The sequence below is a fragment of the Bombina bombina genome, chromosome 6 (genome assembly GCF_027579735.1).
Source record: "Bombina bombina isolate aBomBom1 chromosome 6, aBomBom1.pri, whole genome shotgun sequence".
Lineage (NCBI taxonomy): Eukaryota > Metazoa > Chordata > Amphibia > Anura > Bombinatoridae > Bombina > Bombina bombina.
The window spans coordinates 1111086582-1111101907 of NC_069504.1; the positions used below are offsets into that span (position 1 = coordinate 1111086582).

General features: G+C 39.7%; 1 protein-coding gene across 1 annotated transcript in view; it reads left to right on the plus strand.

The window, feature by feature from the left end:
- The window catches only part of EFCAB6 (EF-hand calcium binding domain 6), a 423875-nt gene that overhangs the window by 184905 nt on the left and 223644 nt on the right, over nucleotides 1-15326 (plus strand). Inside the window, exon 8 of the mRNA XM_053719700.1 lies at nucleotides 4812-4960. Within this exon, the coding sequence (XP_053575675.1) occupies nucleotides 4812-4960 (149 nt within the window). The remainder of the gene's footprint in view (nucleotides 1-4811; nucleotides 4961-15326) is intronic.

Sequence of the window (15326 nt, forward strand, 5' to 3'; positions counted from 1 at the left end):
TTAAGCAGCTCTGCTGGGGTGCTCTTTGCTTCCTCCTGCTGACCAGGAGGTGAATATCCCATTAGTAATTAAGATGATCCGTGGACTCATCGTGTCAAAAAAGAAACACATTTATCAGGTAAGCATAAATTTTCTTTTTATTACAGCACTCAGTCTTTTTGGGTATGAGTTTTTCAACATGGCACATCTTGACTTGGCAAGATTTGCCCACTCTTCTTTGCAAAAACACTCCAAATCTGTCAGATTGTGAGGGCATCTCTTGTGCACAGCCCACTTAAGATCATCCCAGAGATTTTCGATTGGATTCAGGTCTGGGCTCTGACTGGGCCATTCCAAAACTTTAATCTTCTTCTGGTAAAGCCATTTGGATTTGGATGTATGATTTGGGGCGTTGTCATGCTGAAAGATGAAGTTCCTCTTCATGTTCAGCTTTCTAGCAGAAGCCTGAAGGTTTTGTGCCAATATTGTCTGGTATTTGGAACTGTTCATAATTCCCTCTACCTTGACTAAGGTCCCAGTTCCAGCTGAAGAAAAACAGACCCAAAGCATGATGCTGCCACCAAAATGCTTCACTGTTGGTATGGTGTTCTTTTGGTTATATGCAGTGTTGTTTTTGTGCCGAACATATCTTTTGGAATTATGGCAAAAAGTTTAATCTTGTTTTCATCAAACCAGAACACCTTTTGCGACATGCTTTTGGGAAACTTCAGATGTGTTTTTGCAAAATTTAGCTGGGCTTGGATGTTTTTTTCGTAAGAAAAGGCTTCCATCTTGCCACTCTACCCCATAGCCCAGACATATGAAGAATACAGGCGATTGTTGTCACATGTACCACACAGCCAGTACTTGCCAGATATTCCTGCAGCTCCTTTAATGGTGCTGTAGGCCTCTTGGCAGCCTCACAGACCAGTTTTCTTCTCGTCTTTTCATCAATTTTGGAGGGACGTCCAGTTCTTGGTTATGTAACTGTTGCGCCATATTTTCTTCACTTGATGATGACTGTCTTCACTGTGTTCCACGGTATATCTAATGCCTTGGAAATTCTTTTGTACCGTTCTCCTGACTGATACCTTTTAATAATGAGATCCCTCTGATGCTTTAGAAGCTCTCTGCGGACCATGGCTTTTGCTGTAGGATGCGACTAACAAAATGTCAGGAAAGACCTACTAGAACAGCTGAACTTTATTTGGGGTTAATCACAGGCATTTTAAATAAGGGCAGGTCTGTACTGACTCCTATTTAACATGATTTTGAATGTGATTGCTCAATTCTAAACACAGCTACATCCCCAGTTATAAGAGGGTGTGCACACTTATGCAACCATATTATTTTAGTTTTTTATTTTTACTTCCCTCCACCTAGAAATTTCAGTTTGTTTTTCAATCAAGTTGTAAAGTTTATAGGTCACATTAAAGGTGGAAAAAGTTCTGAAATGATTTACCTTTGTCTAATTTTTTTTACATCACAGAAACCTGACATTTTAACAGGGGTGTGTAGACTTTTTATATCCACTGTATATATATATATATTTGAAAGATATCTGAATACCCCCATGTCTGGTATTGAAATACACATGATCAGTTAAATTAAATAATACCCTATCAAATTGACCAGATAGTTTATTGAGCTAGAAAATATAAGTATTTTTAATTGAACACTAAAAATATATAAGAAAATATATTTTTCTGTAGTATTTACTAATGAAACTACATTCCGTTGCCTATTGTGCCTCCCGGTGTTCAATGTGAGAATCACAGCCAGAGAAATTTTATTAACGGGGAAATTGAATTACAAAGTGGCAATTCCCAGTAACCTATGAGAGGTGAGCTCCGGCTCAAGGGGCGTATCCAAATTCTGTTGAATGATTCAAGAAATGGGGAGGAGTTTAGCAGAAACAAAACTCTTTGCACAAGGAGAGAAAGGGGTTTGCTGCTGCTTCGTTTGGTAACTTACTAACTGACCCTTGCCTCACAGTCTTTGTAAGAAAAACCTGTTGGAATCCTAATAATAAGAGATTATTGGTCTTAATTATCTCCCAAAGTTGGTGCAATATTTTCCCACGTATGACAATAGAAATATCTAGATATTGACACTAGTACAACAGCAAATACAAATACAGATTATTTTAGATCTTAAAAAATAGCTGTATGTGATGGTAAAAAACAATACTTCCCTCTAGATGGATCGCTGCCTTCTTGCAGTATCTCACAAGGGACTGCTAAAATAAATAGAGTTCAGGTATAGATGGCGCAGGTCCTGAATTTTTTCTTTTTTCTTATTGCAGTGAATGTCACTCTTTGTATAATGATCTCGAGTGAATCTATTCCAGGTAAGCTTCCGAAAATTGCTGAAGATGAGAAAAACTTCACTTGTGTATGTGGGAATAAACCATGCAAAAATGAGTGCAGTTTACTCACTCTGATAAAGTCAGAATTCGGCCCTTCACGATGGAATCTCTCCAACCTTCAGATGCGATGGTGCTGGGAATTAATGAATGCTCCGATGAATTGCACTGGTCCTCTTTTCTATGGATTTCTTGAATATGTTTGCAGATGTCACTGATAATAAGAGACCTTCACTGGTATATGCTGTAGTTAATCATATAAAAATGGGTGCAAAATACTCACTCTGATGAAATCAGAATTCGACTCTTCACGATGGAATCTCTCCAATATTTTGGACACTCAGGTCCGGCGATTTTACAAAAGCAGCAGAATATTTTTCACAAAAGAACAAACATTTATTAAAACAAATCTAAAAAACAACTTTAAAACAACTCTATGCGTTTCAACGAATATATCGTCTTTTTCAAGAGCATAAAATAAAATAAATTAGAGGTTGCGGCTATGTGACCTCTAATTTCTTTTATTCTGACTTTATCAGAGTAAGTATACTGCACTCATTTTTACATGGTTTATTCCCACATACACAAGTGAAGTTTTTCTCATCTTCAGCAATTTTCGGAAGCTTACCTGGAATAGATTAACTCGAGATCATTATACAAAGAGTGACATTCACTGCAATAAGAAAAAAGAAAAAATCAGGACCTGCACCATCTATACCTGAGCTCTATGGGGCCTATTTAACAAAGGTCTGTCGGACCTGATCCGGCAGTGCGGATCAGGTCCGACAGACCTCGCTGAATGCGGAGAGCAATACGCTCTCCGTATTCAGCATTGCACCAGCAGCTCTTGTGAGTTGGGTTACGCTGTTGGCATTTATCATTGCACCAGCGGTTCTGGTGAACTGCTGGTGCAATACCGCCCCTTGCAGATTCACGGCCAATAGGCCGCTAGCAGGGGGTGTCAATCAACCCGATCGTATTGGTTCAGGTTGATTTCCGGTGATGTTTGTCCTCCGCCTCAGAGCAGGTGGACAAGTTATGGAGCAGCGGTCTTTAGACCGCTAATTCATAACTTGTGTTTCTGGCAAGCCTGAAGGCTCACCAGAAACATGGGGCATCAAGCTCCATACAGAGCTTGATAAATAGGCCCCTAAATCTCCTTTCCTCTAGCCTTAAAATGTGACCTCTTGTCACAAACAATTTTCTTGGAATAAACAGAGCTTCTGCCATCTTTGTTAATGGGCCTTGAATATATTTATATAAAGTAATCATGTCACCTCTCAAGTGCCTTTTTTCTAGAGAAAACAGACCCAGTTTGGCTAGCCTCTCCTCATAGCTTAAATTCTCCATTCCCCCTTATTAGTTATGTGGCCCTTCTCTGAACTTTTTCTAGGTCTGCAATGTTTTTTTCTAGATTGGTCCCCATAACTGCACTCCATACTCAAGGTGAGGTCTTACCAGGGATTTATATAGTGACAGAATTATGCTTTTCTCCCTTGCATCAATGCCTCTTTTAGTACATGCTAGTATCTTATTAGCCTTCAAAGCCACTGCCCTACATTGTGCACCCATCTTTAGCTTGTTATCTATTACTACTCCCAAATCCCTTTCCTCCTCTGTTTGTCCCATTTAAATAATACGTTGCCTGCCTATTTTTACTTCCAAAATGTAGAACCTTGCATTTTCCCGTATTAAATCTCATTTTCCATTTACCTGCCAATACGTCTAGTTTTTGCAGATCCCCTTGTAAATCAAGTTCATCCTGCTCTGACCTTATGACCTTACACAACTTTGTATCTGCAACAATAGAGATGTCGCTATTTAATCCTTGCTCCAAGTCATTGATAAAAAAATTAAAAAGAACAGTTTAAAAAGAGTTGTCTTCATGGGGCTTCTGTTCTGCAGGTTCTGGATTTTGTTAAGGGTAGTATAGATATGGATTTGGTGCTCCATCTTACATATTCTGATCTTTTTTGCATTATGAAGAATAACACAGAACTTATTTTGAATAGATTTTATGTAGTCATAGCTTTTAAAGGGAGAGGAAACCCAATTTTGTTTATTTCATGATTCAGATAGAGCTTGCAATTTTAAGCAACTTTCTAATTTACTCCTATTATCAATTTTTCTTCATTCTCTTGGTATCTTTGTTTGCAAAAGCAAGAATGTAAGCTTACGAGCTGGCCCATTTTAGGTTCAGCACCTGGGTAGTGCTTGCTTATTGGTGGCTACATTTAGCCACCAATCAGCAAGTTCTACCCAGGTTCTGAACCAAAAACTCCTAAGCTTACATACCTGCTTTTCAAATAAAGATACTAAGAGAACAAAGAAAATGTAATAATAGGATTAAATTAAAATGTTAATTTAACAAATGATTGACGTGTATATAAACTCTTGTACAGCTATAACATACAATAGTGATTTTCAATATCCATTAAACCTTTTCTGTGTAATGTGCTTGATACAGGTGTCAACTTCCCAACCATGTCTGATAAAAGCCTTTTTGTCATTCGATGTTGCTCGTACTGGATGCGTATCATTGGATGTTTTCAAGTCAGTCATTAATAACTTCATTTTCCAGTTGCCGGATGATGTATTTCCTAAATTACTACACAGGTAAGACCTCTTACTCTATTTTTACTGGGTTTTTAGCCTAAGTCAGTTATGGCACCTCAAATCGTTTGAAAAATTATAATTAATCTAATGTATTTTTCTATGCCCAATAATTTAAAGGCTTCAGTGTTCCACTAATACTTAGGGATGGAACTATTTGTGTGCATTTATGTGGCCAATCGAATGCACAAAACCTGGGATATACCGGATTTGTGTGCACATACTGGAATTTCTGAAATTTAAAAGACACGTAAATCAAAATCAAAGTTACTGGATTCAAGGTGCATTTTCCAATTTACTTTTATGACATTTACTAATTCATTCTCTTGGTGTCGTTTGTTTAAACATAGCTTATTTTCAAGAGAGAATACCTAGGCAGACTCATGGGCAAGCAAGTGCTATATGTCAGCAGTATTTGCAACAATGTATGACATTGTTAAACATCAATTGAAAACTGCCATATACTACTCAAGTCACTTAAAGTGAAGGTCAATTTTTACCCGATGCTCACCACCTATGTAAACAGTATGCTCTAACTATTACAGTCGCTAAGATAAAATTAGCAAAAAATCAATTATTTATTATTAAATTTTATATATGAAAAACCTTTGTTTCGTCTGTTTACTCCACCCCCGATCCACTTCTTTATTTGGCCCTGTTGGCATAGCGATCATTTCAACCAGCCCGCCGCGTCACTACCAAGCTCGTGCACAAGACTGGTTACAAACTGCGCATGCGTATTGTAAGAGCATTCGCGCATGCGTGGCAATTTCAATGAACGTTATTTCTATTCCTCGGTTTACATGATAATTACCCGTTTTGAGGATTAGAAATGGCAAACTGTAAATTCACTTCCTTTCTTCTCTAGCGCGCTGTAACACTGACTGAGTCAATGTATCTAAGGAAAGCATACAGCGTAATACGCATGCGTATATAATGCACGCGCATGATGTATTTGACGAGAGCAGAAATTAGACGCATGCGCTATTGTTACCGATGACGTGGGTAGAAAGGGGCAGGACGCCACGGGGGAAGCGAAGGAATTGGAGAAAAAGACAAAAAAATGTCAATCAAATGGGGGTAGATGTCGGGCGGACAGTTGCGGTGAAACGGAGGGTAATTGAGAAATAAAAAATACAAGTGCAAAATTATTTATAAAGATTTTGATGAATGAACATGATGTTTATTTTACATGTTAATGATGATACTGGGATTGAGTGAGGCGGACTTGACCTTCACTTTAAACACTCATGACCCCACATTTGAAAAAAAATATCTAAATTTCAACAAGGATTCCAAGAAAAAGAGGTTAACTTAATAATAGTAAATCGGAAAGTTATTTAATATTGCATGGGCTTTATGAAGAATAATAATTTTGGACTTCCATGTCCCTTTAATGTATTCTCCCCCCCCCCCCACCACTGAGTTGGAATCCCCTTTTGAAATCCACTGTTGCCAAATAAAGAAGGAATACTTTTACTAGCGTTGTCCTTGCATGCAGCACTGTTTAGTCAATAAATTGTTGAGGACATGTTGAATATTACTACATATAACAATGTTTAGTAAATAAAAAATAGCAAGATAAATGTTAAAAACACATTTTCTTTTATCTATTTAATTGAAAACAAGATATCTATTTTCATATAAGGTACAGTTTCTCATGAGATCGCAAATAAAATGTGTGAAAAGAGTCTAGCAGGAGCAGCGTTACAATGTTAATGAGTTGAAAATTGCATTTATTTATTGGTTTTCTGTGTATGAAATATACAACTTTGCTCATTAACAAAATCATCATTTAAAATTCCATACGGCTAGATTACGAGTTTTGCGTTATGAGTGAAAAAGCAGTGTTATGGCTCTTTTCTTTTACAAGATATGACGAGTCCACGGATTTCATCCTTACTTATGGGATTACGACTCCTGGTCAGCAGGAAGTGGCAAAGAGCACCACAGTAGAGCTGTATATATAGCTCCTCCCTTACCTCCCACCCCAGTCATTCTCTTTGCCTGTGTTAGTGATAGGAAGAGGTAAAGTGAGGTGTTAGTTTAGATTCTTCAATCAAGAAGCTTTTTTATTTTAAAATGGTGCCAGTGAGTACTATTTTTCCCAGGGAGATATTGTCAGTCTATAACTTCCCAAGAGGAGTGGAGACATTTTATTTTTCTGCCCTGATGTTGATGATCTTAGCAAACATCTAAGATCCATACTGGTTCCCACAGAGCAGCTGAAGGTAGTGTAAAGAAAAATCTTCAGTGTGGAGAACGGTGTCATGCTACAAGCAGCATTGAGGTATGTTCAGTCTTTTGTTTCTGGGGAGACTTGATACATCAGAACAGGCTGACATTATTCCCTTGCTGGGGAGGGGTAATCAGTATGCACTATAGGAGAAATGGTGTACCTGGAATTCCCTGTTATTTTATTTATTTAATAGTGTGCTGGAAGGTCACTTTAAATTTACTATGTGGGCTGACGCTGGGAGATGCGGTTACTGGATATCGTTATACAGTGGTTATATCTGGCTTGGCAGGAGATATTTTTCTCTGAGATGCGCTTTATTGCGCTGAGTGTGTATATAGTGGGGCACATGGCTTAAGATTTGGAGGACAGACATGTTTTTTATCTACCCATGCGGGTCTCGGTTAGGCTACGAGCTACGCCCAAGGTGGGCGGGGCCTATTTTCACGTGCTCAGCCGTGCAGTGTGTTTTCCGGATCGGCCTCAAGGTCCTGAGGCTCCGGTGGGGCCTAGCTCTGTTTTGTAATCGTAGGGTACAAAGAGGCTGAGAACGTTCCTTCAGTGTGTTCTGGGGGCAGGTAGGCGCCGCAGCAGAGCTGTGGCGAGGTGCAGAGGCCTGAATTTATACACATTGATATACATTAATAAATCTCACAAAATTGATATAAATTGATATATAATATATCCTAACAAGTGGTGCAATATTGTTAAGCTATTTTGGGCACGTTAGGGCATTTTTTATTGCTGCAAACCTTGTTTTGCCTAATAACAGAAAAATTGTTGCGCTTTATTATTTAAAGGCGCAGTACACTTTTTTAGTTCAAAATTTTTTAATATATGTTTTGACTTCAGAGTACAATATATCAAGCAAAGAACAACTATTATTGCTATTGCTAGTCTGTTTAACATGTCTGAACTTGAGGAAACTACTTGTTCTATGTGTTTAGATGCCATTGTGGAACCCCCTCTTACTTTTTGTCCCTCATTTACTGAAAGGGCCTTACAATGTAAAGGGCAGATTTTTTTTAAAGAAAGTGTGTCTAAGGATGCTTCTCAGTCTGATGAGAATCAGGGTATGCCGCTACTTTCTCCCCATGCGTCACAAACTCTAACGCCCACCCAAGCGACGCCGGGTTCTTCAACCGCATCTACTTCTTTTACTCTGCAGGATATGGCTGCAGTTATGTCATCTACCCTTACAGAGGTTTTATCTAAGTTGCCAGTGTTACAGGACAAACGTAGCAGGACAGCAGTTAATTTGAATACTGGGACCTCTGATGCTTTGTTGGCTATTTCCGATGTACCCTCACAGGGATCTGATTTGGGGGTCAGGGAACTTCTGTCTGAGGGGGAACTTTCTGATTCAGGAAATGTGTTACCTCAGACGGACTCGGATGTCATGTCCTTTAGATTTAAGCTTGAACACCTCCGCCTGTTGCTTCGGGAGGTTTTAGCGACTCTGGATGACTGTGACTCTATTGTGGTACCACCAGAGAAATTGTGTAAGATGGACAAATACTTAGAGGTGCCTGCTTACTCTGATGTTTTTCCGGTTCCTAAGAGAATTTCGGATATTATTACACGGGAATGGGAAAGACCGGGTATCCCGTTCTCACCTTCTCCTAATTTTAAGAAAATGTATCCCATATCTGACACTGTTCGGGACTCTTGGCAAACAGTCCCTAAGGTGGAGGGAGCTATATCTACCCTGGCTAAGTGTACAACTATTCCTATTGAAGACAGTTGTGCCTTCAAAGACCCTATGGATAAGAAATTGGAGGGTCTTCTAAAAAAGTTATTTAGTCATCAGGGTTTCCTTTTACAACCGACAGCCTGCATTGTACCAGTTACCACTGCGGCGGCTTTCTGGTTTGACGCCTTAGAAGAGTTTCTTAAGACTGAGACTTCTTTAGAGGAAATTTTAGATAGAAATAAGGCTCTTAAGCTGGCTAATTCTTTTATTACGGATGCCGCTTTTCAGATTGCCAAATTGGCGGCTAAGAATGCTGGATTTGCCATTTTAGGGCGTAGAGCGTTATGGTTAAAATCTTGGTCTGCTGATGTGTCATCTAAGTCAAAACTTTTGGCTATCCCTTTCAAAGGAAAGACCCTATTCAGGCCTGACTTGAAAGAAATCATTTCTGACATTACGGGAGGTAAAGGTCATCTTCTACCTCAGGATAGAACAGCTAAACTGAGAGGTAAACAAAATAATTTTCGTTCCTTTCGGAAATTCAAAGGAGTCCCCTCTTCTTCCTCTTCTTCAGCTAAACAGGAAGGGAATTTAGCTCAGGCCAAGTCCGTCTGGAGACCCAACCAGGCTTGGAACAAGGGTAAACAACCCAAGAAGCCCGCTGCTGCTACCAAGACAGCATGTAGGGGCGCCCCCCGATCCGGGACCGGATCTAGTAGGGGGCAGACTTTCTCTCTTTGCCCAGGTTTGGGTAAGAGATGTTCAGGACCCCTGGACACTGGAAATCGTGTCCCAAGGGTATCAACTGGAATTCAAAAATTCTCTCCCAAGGGGGAGGTTTCTTCTTTCACAATTGTCTGTAGACCAGATAAAAAGAGAGGCGTTCTTACGTTGTGTAAAAGACCTCTCTACTATGGGAGTAATTTGTCCCGTTCCAATACTGGAACAGGGGCAGGGGTTTTACTCAAATCTTTTCGTGGTCCCCAAAAAAGAGGGCACATTTTGACCTATTTTAGATCTAAAAAGTCTAAACAAGTTTCTCAGAGTCCCATCCTTCAAGATGGAGACTATTAGAACAATTCTGCCGTTGATCCAGGAGGGTCAATATATGACTACCGTGGACTTGAAGGATGCATATCTTCATATTCCTATCCACAAGGATCATCACCAGTTCCTAAGGTTTGCCTTCCTGGACAAACATTTTCAGTTTGTGGCTCTTCCCTTCGGGTTGGCCACAGCACCCAGGATCTTCACGAAGGTTCTAGGGTCCCTTCTGGTGGTTCTCAGGCCGCGGGGCATTGCAGTGGCGCCTTATCTGGACGATATTCTGATCCAGGCGTCGTCTTACCATCTGACAAAATCTCATACAGACATGGTTCTGTCCTTTCTGAGGACCCACGGGTGGAAGGTGAATCTAGAAAAGAGTTCACTAATTCCACAGACAAAGGTTCCCTTCTTGGGAACTCTAATAGATTCCATATCCATGAAAATTTTCTTGACGGAGGTCAGAAAGTTAAAAATTATGAATACATGCCAAGCCCTTCAGTCCAATCCTCGGCCATCAGTGGCTCAGTGCATGGAGGTAATTGGATTAATGGTGGCGGCAATGGACATCATTCCGTTTGCTCGTTATCATCTCAGACCGCTACAACTGAGCATGCTCAGGCAGTGGAATGGAGATTATGCAAATTTGTCTCCTCAGATAGATCTGGATAAGGAGACAAGAGTCTCTTCTTTGGTGGTTGTCGCTGGATCATCTGTCCCAAAGGACGTGCTTCCGCAGACCCTCATGGGTAATAGTGACAACGGACGCCAGTCTACTAGGTTGGGGTGCAGTCTGGAATTCCCTGAAGGCTCAGGGTGTGTGGACTCAGTCGGAGTCTCTACTTCCAATCAATATTCTGGAATTGAGAGCAATATTCAATGTGCTTCAGGCTTGGCCTCAGTTGGCTTCGTCCAAATTTATCCGTTTTCAGTCAGACAACATCACGACTGTGGCTTACATCAATCATCAGGGAGGAACGAAGAGTTCCTTAGCGATGACAGAAGTATCCAAGATCAAACAGGAGAGGGCTTCAGTAATTCTAATCGCGCCTGCGTGGCCTCGCAGGAGTTGGTATGCCGATCTAGTATACATGTCCTCTCTGCCGCCGTGGAAGCTTCCACTGAGGCAGGACCTTCTCATTCAGGGACCCTTCCAACATCCGAATCTAGTTTCTCTGCAACTGACTGCTTGGAGTATGAACGCTTGATTTTATCTAAGCGGGGGTTCTCTGATTCGGTCATTGATACTTTGATTCAGGCACGTAAGCCTGTTACTAGAAAGATCTACCATAAGATATGGCGTAAATATCTTTATTGGTGCGAATCCAAGGGTTACTCATGGAGTAGAGTTAGGATTCCCAGGATTCTATCTTTTCTCCAAGTTTGGATTGGAGAAAGGGTTATCAGCAAGTTCCTTAAAGGGACAAATCTCTGCTTTGTCAATTTTACTACACAAACGTTTGGCAGATGTTCCAGACTTTCAGTCTTTTTGTCAGGCTCTAACCAGAATTAAGCCTGTGTTTAGACCAGTTGCTCCACCCTGGAGTTTGAATTTAGTTCTTAATGTTCTTAAAGGGGTTCCGTGTGAACCCATGCATTCCATAGATATTAAGTTGTTATCTTGGAAGGTTTTATTTTTGGTTGCTATTTCTTCTGCTCGTAGAGTTTCTGAGCTTTCAGCGTTACAATGTGACTCACCTTATCTTATCTTTCATTCTGATAAGGTGGTTTTACGTACCAAACCTGGTTTCCTTCCTAAGGTTGTTTCAAATAAGAATATTAATCAGGAAATTGTGGTTCCTTCATAATGTCCTAATCTTTCTTCTAAGAAGGAGCGTCTTTTGCATAACTTGGACGTGGTCCGTGCCCTGAAGTTTTACTTGCAGGCGACTAAGGAATTTCATCAATCATCTTCATTGTTGTTGTTTTTTCTGGAAAGCGTAGGGGCCAGAAAGCTACGGCTACCTCTCTTTCTTTTTGGCTGAAGAGTATCATCCGTCTGGCATATGAGACTGCTGGACAGCAGCCTCCTGAAATAATTACGGCTCATTCCACTAGGGCTGTGGCTTCCTCATGGGCATTTCAAAGCGATGCTTCTGTTGAGCAGATTTGCAAGGCTGCAACTTGGTCGTTTCTTCACACTTTTTCCAAATTTTACAAATTTGATACTTTTGCTTCTTCTGAGGCTTGTTTTGGGAGAAATGTTCTTCAAGTAGTGGTGCCTTCCGTTTAGGTTCCTGTCTTGTCCCTCCCTTTTCATCCGTGTCCTATAGCTTTGGTATTGTATCCCATAAGTAAGGATGAAATCCGTGGACTCGTCATATCTTGTAAAAGAAAAGTAAATTTATGCTTACCTGATAAATTGATTTATTTTACGATATGACGAGTCCACGGCCAACCCTGTCATTTCTAAGACAGGTATTTATTTTTGTTAAACTTCAGTCACCTCTGCACCTTTGTCTTTTCCTTTCTCTTTCTAACTTCAGTCGAATGACTGGAGTGGGAGGGAAGGGAGGAGCTATATATACAGCTCTGCTGTGGTGCTCTTTGCCACTTCCTGCTGACCAGGAGGCGTAATCCCATAAGTAAGGATGAAATACATGGACTCGTCATATCGTAAAAGAAATACATTTATCAGGTAAGCATAAATTTACTTTTTCACTACCGCTGGTATAGCTGTACCGCACACTTTTTTTGCCGTCACGCAATGTAACTAACGCCGCTTTCAAAAAGTCCTTTTTCAATGGGACTTCCACAGCACCAGTATTACGAGTTTGCCTGGGAGGCCAAAAAGTGAGCGGTACAGCCTATACCGTCAAGATCCATACCGTAAACTGAAAGTCAGTAGTTATGGCTTTTATGCTACAAAGCCGTAACATAAAACTCATAACTAAAGTGCTAAAAAGTAAACTAACACCCTTAAACTACCTATTAACCCCTAAACCGAGGCCCTCCCGCATTGCAATAACTAAAATAAAATTATTAACCCCTAATCTGCTGCTCCCGACATCGCCACCACTATAATAAACATATTAACCCCTAAACCGCTGCACTCCCGCATTGTAAACACTAGTTAAATATTATTAACCCCTAATCCGCTGTCCCTAACATCGCCGCAACCTACATTACTGTTATTAACCCCTAATCTGCTGCCCCCAAAATCGCTGCCACTATACTAAAGTTATTAACCCCTAAACCTAACCCTAACCCTAACACTCACTAGCTTGAACATAATTAAAATAAATCTAAGTAAAAATTACAATTAATACAATTAATACCTAAATAATTCCTATTTAATACTAAATACTTACCTATAAAATAAACCCTAAACTAGCTACAATATAACTAATAGTTACATTGTATCTATCTTAGGTTTTATTTTTATTTCACAGGTAAGTTTGTATTTATTTTAACTAGGTAGAATAGTTACTAAATAGTTATTAACTATTTACTAGCTACCTAGCTAAAATAAATAGAAATTTACCTGTAAAATAAAACCTAACCTGAGTTACACTAACACCTAACCTTACACTACAATTAAATAAATTACATTAATTAAATACAATTAACTAAATTACAAAAAAAAAAAACAAACACTAAATTACACAAAATAAAAAAGAAATTATCAAATATTTAAACTAATTACACATAATCTAATAGCCCTATCAAAATAAAAAAGCCCCCCCAAAATAAAAAAAAACCCTAGCCTACACTAAACTGCCAATGGCCCTTAAAAGGGCCTTTTGCGGGGCATTGCCCCAAAGAAATCAGCTCTTTTTCCTGTAAAAAAAAAATACAAACAACCCCCCAACAGTAAAACCCACCACTCACACAACCAACCCCCCCAAATAAAATCCTATATAAAAAACCTAAGCTTCCCATTGCCCTAAAAAGGGCATTTGGATGGGCATTGCCCTTAAAAGGGCATTTAGCTCTTTTTCAGCCCAAACCCTAAGCTAAAAAATAAAACCCACCCAATAAACCCTTAAAAAAACCTAACACTAACCCCCGAAGATCCACTTACAGTTTTTGAAAACCGGACATCCATCCTCAACGAAGCCGGGAGAAGTCTTCATCCAAGCGGCCAATAGGATTGAGCTCGCATTCTATTGGCTGATTGGAACAGCCAATAGAATGGATCAGCCAATAGGATTTTTTCACCTTTAATTCAAGGGACGCCATCTTGGATGACGTCCCTTAAAGAAACCTTGATTCTTGAAGAGCAGTCGTCAGAAGAGGATGCTCCACGCCGGATGTCTTGAAGATGGAGCCGCTCCGCGTCGGAATGATAAAGATAGAAGATGCCGTCTGGATGAAGACTTCTGCCCGTCTGGAGGACCACTTCTTGCCGCTTGGATGAAGACTTCTCCCGTCTTCGTTGAGGACTTCTTGCCGCTTGGATGAAGACTTCTCCCAGCTTCGTTGAGGATGGATGTCCGGACTTCAAAAACTGTAAGTGGATCTTCGGGGGTTAGTGTTTGGGCTGAAAAAGAGCTAAATGGCCCTGTGTTTTACTGTTGGGGGGGTTGTTTGTATTTTTTTTTACAGGTAAAAGAGCTGATTTCTTTGGGCCAATGCCCCGCAAAAGGCTAGGGTTTTTTTTTATTTTGGGGGGCTTTTTTATTTTGATAGGCTATTAGATTAGGTGTAATTAGTTTAAATATTTGATCATTTCTTTTTTATTTTGTGTAATTTAGTGGTTTTTTTTGTAATTTAGTTAATTGTATTTAATTAATGTAATTTATTTAATTGCAGTGTAAGGCTAGGTGTTAGTGTAACTCAGGTTAGGTTTTATTTTACAGGTAAATTTGTATTTATTTTAGCTAGGTAGCTAGTAAATAGTTAATAACTACTTAGTAACTAGTCTACCTAGTTAAAATAAATACAAACTTACCTGTGAAATAAAAATAAAACCTAAGATAGATACATTGTAACTATTAGTTATATTGTAGCTAGCTTAGGGTTTATTTTATAGGTAAGTATTTAGTTTTAAATAGGAATTATTTAGGTATTAATTGTAATTTTTATTTAGATTTATTTTAATTATGTTCAAATTATTGGGTGTTAGGGTTAGATTTAGGGTTAGGGGTTAATAACTTTAGTATAGTGGCGGCGACGTTGGGGGCGGAAGATTAGGGCTTAATAAGTGTAATGTAGGTGGCGAGCATGTTAGGGGCAGCAGGTTAGGGGTTAATAAGTGTAGGTAGGTGGCGGCAACATTGGGGCGGCAGATTAGGGGTTAATAAGTGTAGGTAGGTAGCGGGATGTCGGGGGTGGCAGATTAGGGGTTAATAAATATAATGTAGCTATTGGCGATGTCGGGGGCGGCAGATTAGGGGTTAATAAGTGTAGGTAGGTAGCGACGACATTGGGGGCGGCAGATTAGGGGTTAATAA